Source organism: Capricornis sumatraensis, chromosome 8, assembly GCF_032405125.1.
Source record: "Capricornis sumatraensis isolate serow.1 chromosome 8, serow.2, whole genome shotgun sequence".
Lineage (NCBI taxonomy): Eukaryota > Metazoa > Chordata > Mammalia > Artiodactyla > Bovidae > Capricornis > Capricornis sumatraensis.
In genome coordinates, this window is record NC_091076.1 from 81,542,388 (window position 1) to 81,559,172 (window position 16,785).

At 49.2% G+C, this 16,785-nt stretch overlaps 1 protein-coding gene across 6 annotated transcripts in view; it reads left to right on the plus strand.

Annotated features, from left to right (window-relative positions):
* ARHGAP44 (Rho GTPase activating protein 44) overlaps window positions 1-16,785 on the plus strand; it is a 116,642-nt gene that overhangs the window by 90,052 nt on the left and 9,805 nt on the right. For all 6 annotated transcript variants that reach the window (XM_068978879.1, XM_068978878.1, XM_068978882.1 and 3 more), the window contains 9 exons: window positions 550-618; window positions 2,648-2,729; window positions 3,221-3,348; window positions 5,080-5,191; window positions 5,554-5,635; window positions 7,337-7,417; window positions 10,070-10,183; window positions 10,785-10,876; window positions 11,736-11,916. In XM_068978879.1, the coding sequence (XP_068834980.1) occupies window positions 550-618; window positions 2,648-2,729; window positions 3,221-3,348; window positions 5,080-5,191; window positions 5,554-5,635; window positions 7,337-7,417; window positions 10,070-10,183; window positions 10,785-10,876; window positions 11,736-11,916 (941 nt within the window). The remainder of the gene's footprint in view (window positions 1-549; window positions 619-2,647; window positions 2,730-3,220; window positions 3,349-5,079; window positions 5,192-5,553; window positions 5,636-7,336; window positions 7,418-10,069; window positions 10,184-10,784; window positions 10,877-11,735; window positions 11,917-16,785) is intronic.

The following is a 16,785-nucleotide window of genomic DNA, read 5'->3' on the forward strand; positions in this document are numbered from 1 at the left end:
GGCTTTTCACACTGAGATTCATGTATGATATTGGATGAGTCCAGGTTTTTTTTTTTTTGCTAGGTTTGGAATCAGCAGTCCATCCCCTGCCCACCTGTCTTAACCAGCTTCCCTCGACTTGGTGTGTTTGCCTCTCTTTTCCTGATGATCAACCAATCAGAACTGAGATGAAGGGAGCAAGGCAGTAGTATCATCGGGGGATGAAGTCGCAGGGGGAGGCAAGCAGAAACACAGTGTGTCCCTGGCGGGGCTGCTGCAGACAGCAGGGCGTGCCACAGCGATGCAGGGAAGCAATTTGTGCGGCATTCCCCTGCATCAGCTTTCCCAACTCTCCACGTGGCCTATGTTAAAAGCCCTAGGAAAACACTGGCATAGGTGTTCTTTCCCCACTTAGTCATCCTTTAGAGCCGTGGTTGGGAAATGGAATGTCCACAGGCAAAGTTTGTAATCTGCCTAGTATTATGAAAAATGAGGTTAAACCATGGTTACGGTTCTTTCCTCTGATGTGTGGATTCCTACTCTGTATCCTTCTGTGTTTTGCCCCCACAGGACCAGCTGTCAGCTGACATGTACAGTTTTGTGGCCAAAGAAATCGACTATGCAAACTACTTTCAGACGGTAAGCATCCAGAAAGGTGAGGCTGCCTGGAGTCTGTTAGCAGGTGTCACAGTGGGGATGGGAAGGAACGTGGTCCTCAAATCAAGGATCTGTCAAGCATGTCCTGAGAACAGGTGGGGCTTTGACTGTCCTACCTGTGAATAAATCCTGCCTTCTAGTCGCCTTTATATGGATTTCTCCAAAACCCCGAGAATAAAATTCAGCCTCACCAATGAAGATGTTTGTACCTCTGTGATCTATGGCAGTGGTTCTCAACCAGGGTTGATTCTGTCATCTCCCAGCAGATGACTGGCTGTGTCTGGAGACATTTGAGGGGGGCTTCCCAGGTGGCACTAGCGGTAAAGATCCCGCCTGCCACTGCAGGAGGCTTAAGAGACGCAGGGTCGATCCCTGGGTCGGGAAGATCCCCTGCACAGCAACCCACTCCAATACTCTTGCCTGGAGAATTCCATGAACAGAATTCCTGGAAGACTGCAGTCCACAGGGTCGCAAAGTGTTAGACAGAACTGAAGTCACTTAGCAGAGATGTTTTGGGCCGTCACTATTGGGGAGGTGCTACAGGCACTCAGAGGGTGGAGGTCAGGTTTGTTGCTAAACATCCCGCAGTACACAGGAGGGCAGCTCCCACGACAGAGGGTGATCCAGCCCCAGATGTCAGCGGGGCCAGGGTTGCAAAACCTGAGTCTGTCATCAGGAAGCAACTTGGGAAGAAGAAGCTAGCTGCACCCCGGCATCTGTTGGTTATTAATGGAGATTTTTTTTGTCCCAGATGATGACAAGTTGGTAAATGAGGGTTGATGCCTGTTTACTGCCTCTCCTCTATGGGAGCAGATTTATAGAGTAGAGACACAGGATCTGAGTCATCCATACTTGAATCATCTGGCCCGGATAATTAGGACCCTGAAATGAAAAATAACGTTGGGAATAAAACTCAAAGTTTCTCTTTAGGGTCAAGGAAGTGATGCAAAGACAGGGAAAGAAGATAAAAGGAGGAGAGAAGAGGAATCCTGAGAAGCTGGATGCTTTGATAAGCGTGGGGCGGAATTGGGGGCAGCCAGTGCTCCCCTGCATGCTCAGCATCAATGGCCAAGAAGTCCAGAGTTTCTTCCACCGTGAGAGAGAGCTGATACCTATTCCTTTCAACTTGAAATGTTTACTTGGAAATAGTAGGATTCTTTTCAAGTCTATTCCATTGGTTTTATTTGTGAAGATCATATGTCATTTTAAAATTTCTAAAACAAATGATTGTTGACATTGCAAGCATTATTGGACTACCTAATTGTCTTTGGGTACCACTTTTTTCAACGCTATGACTTAAAAAAAGAAAAAAAATTCCCTTTTAGTTTTCCTTGGGGATAATAGCTACTCATTACAGCAGACTTTTGAGCAAAGTGCCTCTCTCTCCCGTTTTCCTCCTACATACCCAATCTTTTTTTTGGAGCGGGGAGAGATACAGAGAATAAGTGCCAGTTATTCACCGCTTTTCCACTGCTGTTTTTACCATTTCAGCAGCTTTTTCAGTAGTGGGAAGGGCAGAACAGAGCATCTTGAGGGACTTTGTCCTTTGAATCACATCACGATAAAGCAGTTTTGCCTCCCAAGGTGGAAGAGGATTGTGGATCGAGCACACGTTTTCCTACCAGTTGTATCTTGAACTCTTTTTGGGGGGTATCAAGACACGTTGAGGCTCATGGCATTGAGCGCCCTCTCATGGGCATCTGGATTTCTGAATGTGTTCTCTGTTTATAGCCCTTTCATTGTTGCCCCCCTTCAGTGCCTTTTGCTGTGAGAACTGGGGGCAGGGTGCTCCGCAGCTGGGGTGGCAGTGAAGGCAGGCTCACCTCTGGAGAGTCCCCTTCACCTCCTCCCCGAGTCTCCCACCTCCAAAACTTCCCTTTATGGTCACCCCTCTGCTGCAGAGGCTGAGGGGACGAATGCCTGTCATTGCAGACGGGTGGAGGAGAGGGCACGGCACCCCATGCCCTCCATCCTCCGGCAAAGGCTGATGCTTCTGCTTGTGTTCCCTCAGCTCATCGAAGTGCAGGCCGAGTACCACAGGAAGTCCTTGACACTCCTGCAGGCTGTGTTGCCTCAGATAAAAGCACAACAGGGTGAGTGCCTGGGGCGGGGAGGGCGGGGAGCCTGCTGTCCAGGGCCCTGTGCTTGGCTCGCCTGCTCCACCCCCGGCAGGGCCGCCTTCACGTGAGCCCTGGACCTCCGCCTGCGGGCACATTGACCAGCGGCAGGAAAGCAGAGCATGCACACACACATATACACACACTACCCCAGCGGGGATGAGGCGGGTGTGCATGGGTGTGTGTGGAGGTGCGTGTGTAACAGGAAGCCCAGCAGCTCTGCTCACAGCGGGCGGGCCTCCACCGCCTCCCCCAGTTCCTCCCCATCATCCCCCGAAACTGCAGGACTGGAGATGCTGCAGTTGGACAGTGCTTCCATGGACATTGTTGGACAATGCTTCCACGTCCACTGCTCCGTGTCCCTGGGACACTTAGGAGAAGCAGTGTGACCAGAGGAAAGGAAGGTTCCCGCGGGGGTGACCTGTGCTGACCCCTCTCTTGCTCCACCTGCACCCCCCCACCCCCAGAGGCCTGGGTGGAGAAGCCTTCCTTTGGGAAGCCCCTGGAGGAGCACCTCACGATCAGCGGCCGGGAGATCGCCTTCCCCATCGAGGCGTGCGTGACGATGCTGCTGGAATGCGGGATGCAGGAGGAGGTGCGTCTGGGTGCAGCCGAGCTCGGCCGTGAGCAGGTCTCCTCGCCCGCGAGATGGAGCCTCCGGGGTCTCTCCTCCTCTGTTACCATCCTCACCCGGCCCCACAAACCCAAACCTGGGAAGACGCAGTACAAGCCCCCTGTCTTCAAACTGGTCCTGCTTCTCCCATGAGCCTTCACTCTCCAGGGACAGTGGAGGATAGTGGGACATGATACCCCCGCCCTGAGGACCTTATAGCCCCGCTCTAGCCCTCCTGTCTGCATATGTAATGAGATTGGGGTTTCTCCTCCTTCTCTTCCACCCCATTCTCCACCTCCTCTCTCCCTAATTTAAAAGATAGACCTTTTAACCTTTAGATTATAACTTTTTAAATAGACATCCTGAAAACTGATACAGACATTAGAAAGCACGCCTTACAAGCCACATGTTAAAAAAAATAATCCTATGAGACATTGGATACCATTGTTTTTACTGCTGTGTCAGTGGTCTTCTGGGAGGTAGACCTCATCTTCAGTTTCTTATGCAGGCAGTTTAAAAATCATGACTCCACTTTCCTGTGATCTGATCAACCAATCAATATTTATCTGTGGTATTTATTTCTAAGCAAAGTATAAAAGAGTGAGATGGGGGCTTATGAGCTTATGGAGCAGATAAGTGTAGTGTCTGTCAAATAAGCCTGATTTATTCAAAACAGGTTTTTTTGACCCTGTTTTAAATGCCAGTCATTTTCATGTATAATACCAATGAAAAATGAGGTCTTTTTAGTCCCTGAGGGAAAGTTTTATGGAGGGAGGTGAATGGGGCCTTTTCTTTCCTCATTTTTATAAAACTTTTTATTTTGTTTTGGGGGATAGCCAATTAACAATGCTGTGATAGTTTCAGATGAACAGCAAAGAGACTCAACCTTACATACAAATGTATCCATTGTCCCCCAAACACCCCTCACATCTAGGCTGCCACATAACACTGAGTTGAGTTCCATGTGCTACACAGTAGGTCCTTGTTGATTACCCAGTTTAAATATAGCAATGTGTACATGTCCATCCCAATTCCCGAACTATCCCTTTCTCCTATCCTTCCCCTGGCAACCATCAGTTCCGTAAGTTTCTTGTCTAAGTCTGTGAATCTGTTTCTGTTTTGTAAGTAAACTCATTTGTATCATTTTTTTTTAGATTTCACTTATAAGGGATGTCATGCAATATTTCTCCTTCTGTCTTACTTCACTTAGTATGATAATAACCTCTAGGTCCATCCATGTTGCTGCAAATGGCAAAATTTTCATTCATTTTTATGGCTGAGCAGTATTCCATTTATAGACCTTACGATATGTTTTTTAATCCATTCATCTGCCGATAGACACTTAGGTTGCTTCCCTGTCCTGGTAATTGTAAATAATGCTGCTGTGGACATGGGGGTACGTGTATCTTTTCAAATTAGTGTTTTTGTTTTTCCAAAATATATCTTAAATACACAAGGACAGGACATCGAAATGCCCAAGGTTCATTTAATCAAGTACATACTCAACCAGAACACTGTGCCACCCTGTACTCGGTGCTGAGGCCACAGCCAGGGATGAGGCCCAGGCCCTGCTGTCCCAGTGTCAACACATGGTGATGGGAAGGAGGCCCCTGGGAGATCATGGAGGAAGCGGGTGGGGAGATTGCCTGCCGTTGGTCTTGCTGTTGTGCCCTCAAGGTACAGGCTGTCTGCTGACCCCTGTCCTTTTGGCAGGGTCTTTTCCGAGTAGCCCCGTCTGCCTCTAAGCTGAAGAAGCTCAAGGCGGCCCTGGATTGCTGTGTGGTGGATGTACAGGAGTGCTCGGCGGACCCCCACGCCATCGCAGGTGGGCCCCGCAGCTGGAGGGGCTCCGGGGGAAGGGATGGGCGTGGAAGATGTACAGCCACGTGTCAGGGACACTCGAGCCCCTGGGTCCCTGCCGTGCTCCGCACATGTCCACTCAGGGCCCCACTTTAGGCCTGGTTGCTTGTGCCCTTGAAGGAAAGAGGGGGTGATGATGGTAACACGAGAGGGGAGGCCCTCACGGCCACGCCAGAGCCTTGGATCCAGGCATGTGGCAGCCACCATGTGACCTGATCACGAGGCTCCGGGAACCTTCCGCAAACGTGGCCCCCGTGGTGACGCTGGCTGGTAGTAGGTGTCTGCCGCGTCCCGGCGGCTCACGGCCTGTACGGTGTTCACGTCCAGGAGCTCTCAAGTCTTACCTCCGGGAGCTGCCAGAACCTCTGATGACCTTTGAACTCTACGATGAGTGGATTCAGGCTTCCAAGTGAGTACGCCAGGTCTCCGTGTGTCCTGTGGGTGCGGTTTATGTGGAGCGTTGATTGAAACTGTGCAAGCATGCCACCTAGGATCCAGCAAGTCTGTGTCCTGGTGTGTGTCGTGGGCAGAGGCTTGTACATATGCCCGGAGCGCCAGGTCCCAGGGTGTGGATTGCAGGCTGGAGCCACCAGAGTGACCCAGAGCCCCAGCTGGGCCTTCCAGAGGACTCAGGGAGGCTCCAGGCTCCCATCGCCACTCAGACCCCCTTCACGCTGACCGTTCCCATTCACTTGGCCACGCAACAGGTTTTGGTTCTCCAAAACCTCTACCTCGTAGGTTCCTTCTGACTCTTTGGGTCCCACCCTGAAGGTCACCTCAGAGAGGCCTTCTTCCTGACAACTGGTGCCCAGCAGCTGGCAGTCAGGGTCTGCCCCATCCCCCAGGTTCTCTGCAGGGACTGATCAAATTCAAGGCTGTGTTGCTATAGCTGGTTGGATTGTGAGCTGATGAGGGGCAGGGAGGGATGACCGTCTCTTCTGACTACCCCCCACTCCCTAACCCCTGTGACACTGCCTGATACACCAGAGACCCTCAGTATGTGAATGTTGATTTTTTTTTTTTTTGCCTTATTTTTTTTTTGGCTGTGCTCAGCTTGTGGGCTCTTAGTTCCCTGAATAGGGATCAAACCTGTGCCCCCTGTATTGAGAGCATGTAGTCTTAACCACTGGACCACTACGGAAGTCCCATATGGATGTTGAATTTTTACTGAAGGAAAGACCTTGGCAGCATCTGCGCTCTGCCCTTTGAGAGGATTGATGAGCAGAAAAGGGACTTTTTCTCGCCTTGGTCAGGATGGAAGCAGGGACTTCTGGGGGCCCCGTGATGGCCATTCCCTCTTGGGTCAGGGGGTCAGAGCTGAGCCTCCTGGCGGTATTTGCTTTTCAGTTTTTCTTATTAAAAGGTTCTTTGAGTGTAAGGTCTTCCAACCCTGTAAACTTTGATGTAGGTTTTCATAAAAATGTATGTTTAAAAATGTAGTCCTAACAAAAATAAAATATATATATAGACCTTTCAGTAATCTCTTTTAATCCTTAGAAGATCTATCAATAAAGAAACCCTTTGAGGAAGTCTCTCTGTAGAATGGAGAATCCTTTGGTTGTGGAAACTATCCATCTCTGAGTTGTGTCTTTAAGGGTCAGATATCCTTATGTCAATAAGAGTTCATGTCGTTTACTTGTTCAGAAGATGTTTATTGAGCATCTGTTATATTCCACATGCCGAGAAGCTTAATGTGCATCAAACTGTCTGTGGGACTGGCCAGTCGGCTGCCGTGGTGGCGTGAGGGTGGAGCTGACATGTTTCTGGTGTCCTGTCCTGTGCCAGAGCTAACCTCCCAATGACATCATGGCCCCACCCACTCAGCTGCAGGTGTCTGCCCTCTGCCCTCACCTGCTGCCTCAGTACACATTGACCTGGGCCATGTGATGTGTGCAGGGGAAGTTTTGTTAAAACAGCACAGGCAAGGCCAAAAGATTATCGAGGGGGAAATAGTAAGAACCAAAGATATGAATGATAATCGTTTACTGATATGGTCACTGACAACGGCTGGTTCCTTTTTCTCAAATATTTCGATGGTTGGTGAGTCTGAGTGCTGGTAAGACTTCATTGATCTGTACTTAGTCAGTGGCTTTTCTGGTTAATTTTCCAGCATCCAGGACCAGGACAAGAGGCTCCAGGCACTGTGGAATGCGTGTGAGAAGTTGCCCAAAGCCAATCATAACAACATCCGGTGAGTGGACGATAGAGATGCCGGGTCACATTTAAGCCTCACACACACGTTTCCAGGCCAAAAGGCTTAGTCACTGGGAAGCTTGGCATTACACAGTGTCCAAAGCATATTTAACATGCAGGGTCTCTTTTCAACTTCAAGCAATCCTGGGAGGTTGTGAATTACCATCCTGCAGATGAGGAAACAGACTGTATGGGGCTGTGAGGCATTGCAGGCTACCTGACCAGCTGCTGGCTGATGCACTTCTTTGGTTTGCAAGGAGCAAGGATGAATGGAGGCTGCATTCAGATACTGGGGTTTACTGCAAAGATAGGTGCCTGTGGATCCCAGGGGCGACGCTGACCAGACCCTGAGCTGGATTTGGTAGTTGTGTCCTGGAGCCAGGCTTCAGGAAGAAGAGGCTGGGAGAATGTTCTCTGGCTTCCACTTGTCACCAGCAATTTTCTATGTGTCTGTCTCTTACTTTTCTCATCCTCACCCGGGTTTCACTTCCCACTCCTCTGCGCATCTTTTCCCTCCCGGGCTTACGCTCTTTTCCACTTTCTGCTTCCTCATCACTTTGTACCAGCATCGCTCCTGGCCCTACCCCTGTCCTCCTTGGAGCTTCCTTAGATGCATATTTTCAGCTTCAGCTCCTACTGCCATCTGCCTGATTATTTCTATTTTCCTGTTAAAAAATCCCAGGAGTGACTTCTCATGGTGGGTCCTCAGACAAACATAGGATTCCTGTATGACCCAGCAATTCCACTTCTGGGTGTATTTCAAAAGATCTGAAAGGAGGGACTTGATTTTGTACACCTACGTTCAAGCCAGCGTTATTCACAATAACCAAGAGGTGGAAACAGCCCACATATCCAGCAATGGATAAATATAGGTGAACAAAAAGTACATACAGTGCAGTATTCAGCCTCAAATAGAAGAGACATTCTCTTTCTTGCTACAGTATGGATGAACCTGGAAGGCTGTATGCTAAATGAAAGAAGCCAAACACAAAAGGGGAAATTCTGAACAATTCCGCTAAAAAGCAGTGCATACAGTAGTCAGTTCATAAAGATGAAAAGTAGAACGGTGGTTGCCAGAATGTAGAATGGTGGCTGGGGTAAGGGGGGAGGGGTCAGGAGCAGCAGTTGGGCTGTCATTTCATGGGTGTCAAGTTTTAGTTTGGGGTAATGAAAAATTCTGGGGATGGATGGTGGTGATGGTTGTATCATAGTGGAAAGTAATGCTAGTGAACTGCACACTGTAAAATGCTTGAAGTGTTAAATATATACAAAATTGAAAGAAAGCATCCCACGAGCAAGAATCAGATCAAGAGCAAGAATGACTCTTCAAGTGATGCTAGGCTCCTGGCCAGCCTGTGGATTGACCGTGCTCAGCTCAGGCCCCGTGTCCTGGTCAAGGCATGTGTGGCCTCTTGGAGGGTGTGGTGCGGCAGGATGTGGGTGGAGGTGGCCCTTAGCAGCTTAGCGTCTTTCTGCTCTGTGGGCAACAGTTGCTGAAGGAGCCGCTTTGCTGTGGTCCAGGCAGCATGGGGCTGGACCCACTGTCTGTATAAGCAAGAGCCGGGAAGAGCTGGGCTTTGGGGTCGGGGGCCTGTGCAGGACCAGGCAGGTGTGGTATGGTTTGGGAGAGCTCTTTTTGTGCTTCATTTGTACACAGCTACTCAGTCACTGATTTTTAAAAAAAAAAAAAACAATAGCTTTATTGACATAACCATTCATATGCAATTAAGTGTGCAGTTTAAAAGTGTGCAATTAAGTGGGTTTTTGTAAATCTGCAGAGTTGTGCAGCTATGATCACTGTGTAATTGGAAAACATTTTCATCACCCCACAAAGAAATGCTGTTCCCATCAGCAGTCATTCCCCATTTCTGCTTACCCAGCCCCTGGCAAACTCTCATCTATGTTCTGTCTCTGTCGATTGGCCTGTGCCAGGCCTTTCATACAGATGGAGCCATTCACCCTGGGGTCTCTGTGTCTGGCTTTTCTCCATTGGCATCGAGTTTCCAAGGTTCATCCGTGCAGTAGCATGTGTCAGTATTTCATTGCTTTTGAGGGCTGAGTAGTACTCCACTGTATGGATGGGACTACGTTTTATTCATCTGTTCGTCCCTTAATGGATATTTGGTGGTCTCTCCTTTTCAGCTATGATGAATAATGCTGCTGGGAACATTTGTGTCCACATTTTTGTGTGGACGTATTTCTCTGGGAGTGGAATTGCTGGGCCACATGCTAAGTCTAGGTCTAATGTTTTCTCCATTGGCTCTCATTGTCCCACTGAGACACTGCTCCTAGCATGAAGATGTCCCCACTAGTGACACCTACACACCACTTCTCACCTCTGCACACAGGGAAGACAGGAGGTGACGGGTTTGAAAAGAAGGAGGGAATTTCTGTCATTATGCACTGAGTCAAAAGGAAAGATGGAGAATCTTTTTCTGGCCACAGTTTGTTGAAGCAGACATTGACAACTAGCCCAGAAAGAGCTCTGTCTGTTTTTGGAGCATTCTTGTATCCTGACACATGACACATCTTGATTATATTGTAGGATGTATGAGTCTTCTTATCAGTAAGAGATGTTTCCAGCTGGTGTTAGGGGACCATGGCTGGTATTGAGCCCTTGTAAAACCTGGCCTTTCTCACCTCCTTTCAGATACTTGATCAAGTTTTTATCCAAGCTCTCAGAGTACCAAGATGTCAACAAGATGACACCCAGTAACATGGCCATTGTATTAGGACCCAACCTGCTGTGGCCACAAGCAGAAGGGTGAGTCCAGGGAGGAAGGGGTGTGTGGGTCACACTGGGGGGCTGTGGGAGCCTGGGTGGGATGGTCAGGGCCCCAGATAGCCACTAGCCTAATTTATGTGTCAGGTCATATGCCTGTCTTGAGCTGGTCCTTCTTTAGACTTAGGAGGAGGCCCAGAATTCTTCAGGTAGTTCCTGTTGATAGCCTCAGAGCCAGGCCTGTAGCCAAGGTCTCTTCTGAGCTCATCTGGGTCAGCATCAAGTCTGGCAAGCTCTTCTAGGCCCCTGGGCCCTCTGTGGAGAGCACATCCCAGCATTGGGATACAGAAGGATAGAGTGCTGTCTTGACAGAGAGAACAGAGCTGGGAAAGGATGAGTCTGGCAGTTGTGAGAATCAGTCCTCAGACATGGCGATTTCGTGTGTGTTACTCACTCGTCTCCTGTAGGGAGGACTTCTGTGGGTGTCTCCATTCTGCAGACATGGGGAGAGGTTCAGAAAGGTGAAGTGCCCTCCCCAAGAGGACACACGCTCTCAGACCCAGGTGTGCAGGCTTCTGGTCCAGGGCCTCCTCCCTGCCTCGGCTGCTCACCCCGCCTGTCCTCCTTTGCCCTGTGCCCTCAGGAACATCACGGAGATGATGACCACGGTCTCGCTGCAGATCGTCGGGATCATCGAGCCGATCATCCAGCACGCAGACTGGTTCTTCCCCGGGGGTATGTGGCAGCAGCTGACGTGGGAGTCGGCCTCTGAGGGGGAACGGGAGTTTGCTGTGAGTTCTGAATCTTTGAAATTGAGTACCACCGGCCAAAGGGGTGTGTGTGTATTGCTTTGCTTTTAAGCCCCCTGTGCATACCACCTTTGGCCAGTGGCAGGAAATCCGGATAAAGAAACACAGGAGGCAGGAGTTCAAGGGAAAACCCTGTAGGCTCTGTGGCTGAGCTCGTGAGCACTGCAGCTAAATCAGCTGTAGTCAGGCGGGGATGAGATGAGACTCGTTTGAGAGCCCGCAGTCTGAAGTGAGATCTCTTTCTGTTTCTAATCGTGTAGTTTTTTTTTCTCTTTGGTTTTCTGAAAAGACATCTCATCGTCATCATCCTCTACAGATAGTAATAGTGCCTGTTATTTTCTTTTCTTGACTAACTCCTTTGGCTAGCACTTCAACAATATCAGATAACAGTGTTGAGAGTGGGCATCGCCCTTTTTCCCTGATTTGATTTAGACCGCTCTGGCATTTTATTTCAGTCTTAAATGTGAGGATTGAGATAGATGATTCTGCCTTTTTTTTTTTTTTTCCAAAAAGAAAATACCCATCTGTTCCTATTTGACTGAATTTGTTTTGTGAATCACAGATGAAAAAGTGCTTTATTAAGTCCCTATTCTATTACATGCTAGGTGAGCGCCATGAAATATAATAAGATGAGTTAATCACAGATGATCTAACATTGAACCATGGGAGGAGAGTTTCAGGGGTGACGCATAAAAGAGTGGCCATTTCTCTACTGGTTTCCCTCCTGCCCAGGGCTGGCTTGGCCAGCTCACAGACCGTGTGCATCTGTTCTGTCTTCCCCACAGAGATAGAGTTCAACATCACGGGCAATTACGGGAGTCCAGTGCACGTGAACCACAACGCCAACTACAGCTCAATGCCCTCCCCAGACATGGACCCCGCCGACCGGCGCCAGCCCGAGCAGGCCCGCCGGCCCCTCAGTGTGGCCACAGATAACATGATGCTGGAGTTTTACAAAAAGGATGGGTAGGAACTCGCGTCCCTTTCTCAGCTTTGGGGGAGGGAGGGGTTGACTGAGATGAGTGACAGGAAGGCTGCACTTAACCAGCAGCAGTTTCAGTGGCCCTGTCACCTCATTCCTGATGCCAGCAAATGCTTTGGAATTTGTCTTTTAAACATGGTTTTTAAGCAGTTCGGTTCCTGTGTGAGGCATCTCTAGCTCGGGGGGATACCCTGGAGGGTCAGTTGTGGTCCTTCACTCCCAGATGTCTCTGCATCAGAGCTGGGCTCCCTGTCTTCCCGGCCAGACCTGGTCTGACTCCCAGTCCCCTCTGAAAAGCCATCCAGATGACCTCTACGAGAAAGTTGTCACTGTGGCACCTCGGGGCATTCAGTGTCCACTGGCCCCTATAGTATGGTCTTCTGAATATAAAGAGCCAGGGTCGTCAGGATTTCTGTGGCTAGAGAGCCATCTCTCTGGGACCCCAGGGTCTGCAGGCGGTTTTACAGGTGCTGCTGGAGCTTAGGGGTACAGAGGCTAAAACTACGTAAGTCAAGCCACCTCGGCTAGTGCTGTGTCGATTAGTCGAGTTGACCCTGCCAAGTTCTGTCAGAATTGTGGATTTGTGGCCTGGATCAATAAGCTACTAAATTTTGAGGGTGGTTTGTTATGCAACAAAAGAGAATCAGAACAAGCTTTAAAAAAAAAAAGAAAAAGGACCCTGGGCACTTCCCTGGTAGTCAAGTTAGGTTGTCACTTTAGGTTAGGACTCAGAGCTTCCATGCAGGGGGTACAGGTTCAGTCCCTGGTCAGGGAACTGAGATCCCGCATGCCATGCAGTATGCCAAAAAAAGAAAAAGGATGCTGAGGTCGTGCACGCCATGCAGCTCTGTGTAGCCGCTCTTTCCAGTACTACTTGATGTGTCTGTAGCAATATCACTTCTGTTCTGATCCTCAGAGGGCCTCACCAGGTCAGCAGACAGCAGCACCTGAATCCATGAGTATGTCTACACAGACACCTTAGCCTGGAGGCACTGTAATTTGGAATGTTGCTGTTGTTTAGTTGCTAAGTCATGTCCAACTCTTTGCGACCCTGTGGTCAATAGCCCTCCAGGCTCCTCTGTCCTTGGAACTTCCCAGACAAGAATACTGGAATGGGTTGCCATTTCCTACTCCAAGGGATCTTCCTGACCCAGGGATGGAACCCATGTCTCCTGCACTGGCAGGCAGATTCTTTACCCCTGAGCCACCAGGGAAGCCTGTAATTTGGAATAAGCACATGTAATTGAGAAGTTCAGGAGCGACCTGAGGTGCTCTGTGGAACACAGGTTCCACTGATGCTTGGTTATGTTGGGGCGGGGGGAGGAGATAGACACCCAGGTCTCGTGAGATCCTGAGACACATGATTCAACATGTTGGAGCCACTTTCCTGAATGTATGAGTTTGTGGGGTCTTTTACATGCTGTGATCTGTCACGTATCTTCACAGCGGGCTGTGGCATCCTTTCCCAAGTTTATTACATCAAAAAGCCTGTTGTCATGAGATAGAACTCGTGTTCCAAGGAGCTTGTTGTTGTGATTGTGGATATTGGGGTCCTCTGAAGACCAAGTAGAAAGATGGAGAACCCCAAATGCAGCTACTCTGAACAGGGTTGTGGAGTGGTGAGAGGGTGCCGGGGTTTTTCTTCAGACAGAGCTAGAGGTTCTGGGTACCATGGAAACTTTGACTCGTATTTGAGACTTGGATTGTCAGCTCGGCCTTCGAGAGGTGTATTCTTGGCCCAGGCCCCACCTCTGCTTCCACATTTCCTGGATTCACACATTTGTGGTGCTGAGACCAGGTCTGTGAAATGTTGCCTGGTGCCTCCGGCTGTTATTTGTCTTGGGGAGGTGAAGAAACTTTGTTATGCATTTAGGAGAGGAATGATCCCTAGAGGAGCTAGAAATACTTGATCCTGACCTTCCTGAGGGAGTGTGGGCAAGGCTGAGCCAGGATCTTTAGGATCCTTCTTACTCATCTCTCATGTTGGCACCTACTATGCCACTGCTGCCCAGCCTCCAAGTTCATTTTAAATGGTACAGGAACTCCCAAATCTCCTGTGGATTTGGGGGGAGATACCAGGCTTTCTTGCTTCATTTCCCTCAGCAAGTATTTGCCAAATGTACCTGATCTTCAGAACAAAAATCAAAACCTTTCAGATCAGTATAGACTTGTTGTTCAGTTGCTCAGTCATGTCCGACTCTTTGCGACCCCATGGACTGCAGAACACCAGGCCTCCCTATCCTTTACCATCTCCCGGAGTTTGCTCAAACTCACGTTCCTTGAGTCAGTGATGCTATCCAAGTATCTCATTCTCTGTCCCCCTTTGTCCTTCTGCCTTCAATCTTTCCCAGCATCAGGGTCTTTTCCAGTGATTCCAAATGTAACCAATCTCTAGATGAAAAATCAAAGCCTATCCGACCTCTGTATACTTAAATACCTCAAATCCATATACTGGCCAGCATCTCTGGGTAAGACTGTTCCTGACCAGGATTCAAAAACAGCATGACGAGGAATTCCCTGGCGATCCAGTGGTCAAGACTCCACACTTCCACTGCAGGGGTCATGGGTTTGATCCCTGGTTGGGGAACTAAGATCCTGCGTGCCACATGATGTGGCCAGAAATAAAAACAGCATGACAGATGTCTATCCTGCTGCTGCTGCTAAGTCGCTTCAGTCGTGTCCGACTCTGTGCGACCCCATAGATGGCAGCCGACCAGGCTCACCTGTCCCTGGGATTCTCCAGGCAAGAACACTGGAGTGGGTTGCCATTTCCTTCTCCAATGCTTGAAAGTGAAGTCACTCAGTCGTGTCCAACTCTTAGCAACCCCATGGACTGCAGCCTACCAGGCTCCTCCGCCCATGGAATTTTCCAGGCAAGAGTACTGGAGTGGGTTGCCATTGCCTTCTCCGGATGTCTGTCCTACAGAGGTCAAAAAGAAATGTAGCTGCTAACTCTTGACAGCTCATCACTTGGAACAGTCCAGAGAAAACTTCTATTCTCAGTGATAAATGTATTCTTTCTGTAGACACCTGTTCTTATGCTGAAATCTCCAACTTTCCAATTTTTTTTTTTCTGGGGCAGGCCTTTGTCTCCTAATTTTTAAGGTCCTGCATCTTATCTTTTCCCTATGTGGCCTGCCAGGTTATAGTGTGAAGGGTTAGTCACTCAGTCATGTCCAGCTCTTTGTGACCCTATGGACTATAGCCCACCAGGCTCCTCTGTCCTTGGGATTCTCCAGGCAAGAATACTGGAGTGGGTTGCCATTCCCTTCTCCAGGAGATCTTCCTGACCCAGGGATCGAACTTGGGTTTCCTGCATTGGCAGGCACATTCTTGAGCTTCTGACTCACCAGAAAAGCCTAGCTTAGGATAAGCTACTCTGCGCTACGAGGTCCCAGTAGGCTAGGAGGAGTGAAGCGGGGAAGAGGAGCTGTCAGTGGAGCTGCCTTGCCAGCCAGCCTGCCCCATGTGAATCCCAAGGGGGAGCAGATGAGGACTCTGAACGGGTCCCCTCCTGGACTCTTGCCACGTCGCCCTGCTTTCTGCTAATTGCTCTCCAAACCCTTTGCTTCTCGGGTGTTCTTTGTGGCCTCTGGTTCTCGCCTCTGCCTCGATTCAACTATGAAGGATCCAAAAACCAAGTTCTTCTCATTCCCACCTGAAGCAGTGGCTCTGGGGAATCTTTTGACATCCATAAGTGATGTGGGTGTCTGTGAAGTTTCTAAGGGAGTTGGTTGTTTTTGATGGATTGAATCTGGTGTTTTTTTAAAACAACACGAAGTTATTTCAATCTTGTGACTATTACTTCTTTGTGTGACAGAACAGTGAGCAGAAACTTATGATCTGCTCCTGTGACCTTCTGGTTGGATTCTTCTGCTTCTGAGTAGCTCCCTTGCTCTTGGTAACATGCCAAGCAATTTTATAAATTTTGTCTTTGGGTGGAGTTCTAGCTAGACATTCAGACACTTAAATCTGCCAATGTTTCAAGCAGATTTTCATTAGCCTCTTTCATTAGCTTTGACGCCTCGAAGATTGTCACTGTTGCCATTGTGATTCATTGGTCTATAAAGGTTTTTATTGCCTTTGGAAGACATCTGTGAACTTCTGATGCCTGTTTCCTGGGCACAGGGCATGCTGCCTGCTCCACAAAAGTCACTTCAGCTGGGAGAGTCGTGATGACAGGAGGCTTGCTGTCTATGAAAGCAGGAGCGTGCGTTCACCTCTTGATGCTTGGTTGCTGATGCTTTGCTGCTGCAGTTTAGTGGGTCTCACTGGTCCTCCCTCCGCGTCCTCCTCTTGGTGAACCAGGGCATCATCAGATAGCCTGGTGTCTGGGGTCCATGGTGCTGGGAGATGCGGTTGATAATAGAAAGTGTCCCCCCACCAGTCCTGATGCCAAAGCCCACGCCTGCCATCTCAAATGGGGAAGGTCTTTCTAAGTGAAAGAGAGTGTGATAAGAAAGAAAACCCGCGAGTGTGAAACCGCCCTCCTTTTGGGCTCTTCTAGGAGCCACAGGGAACAGCATCACCAACCATTGCGACAAAGTGGCGTCAGTTCACTTCCCCAAGTGGAATGTTAAGCTTTTTGCTCTTTTTCATCCTGATAAATTTAGAAACCCAAAGAGCACAGTTTGCTGCTTGCCCCAGCTTACTTTAGATACCAGGGGATGCCATTGGACCCTGCTGCAGAGTTTTGAGTGGCCTCCGGGGGTGACTGGATCCCCTGTAGAAGGTGCCTGTTTATTTGGGGGTGGTCCTCAGAGCCAAGGCGACTTGAAAGCTGGTGGGTAGTGGATCCCAGAGAGAGACCAGCTGCCCCCAAAATGCCTTGGAGAAGAGAACTATTAACACAT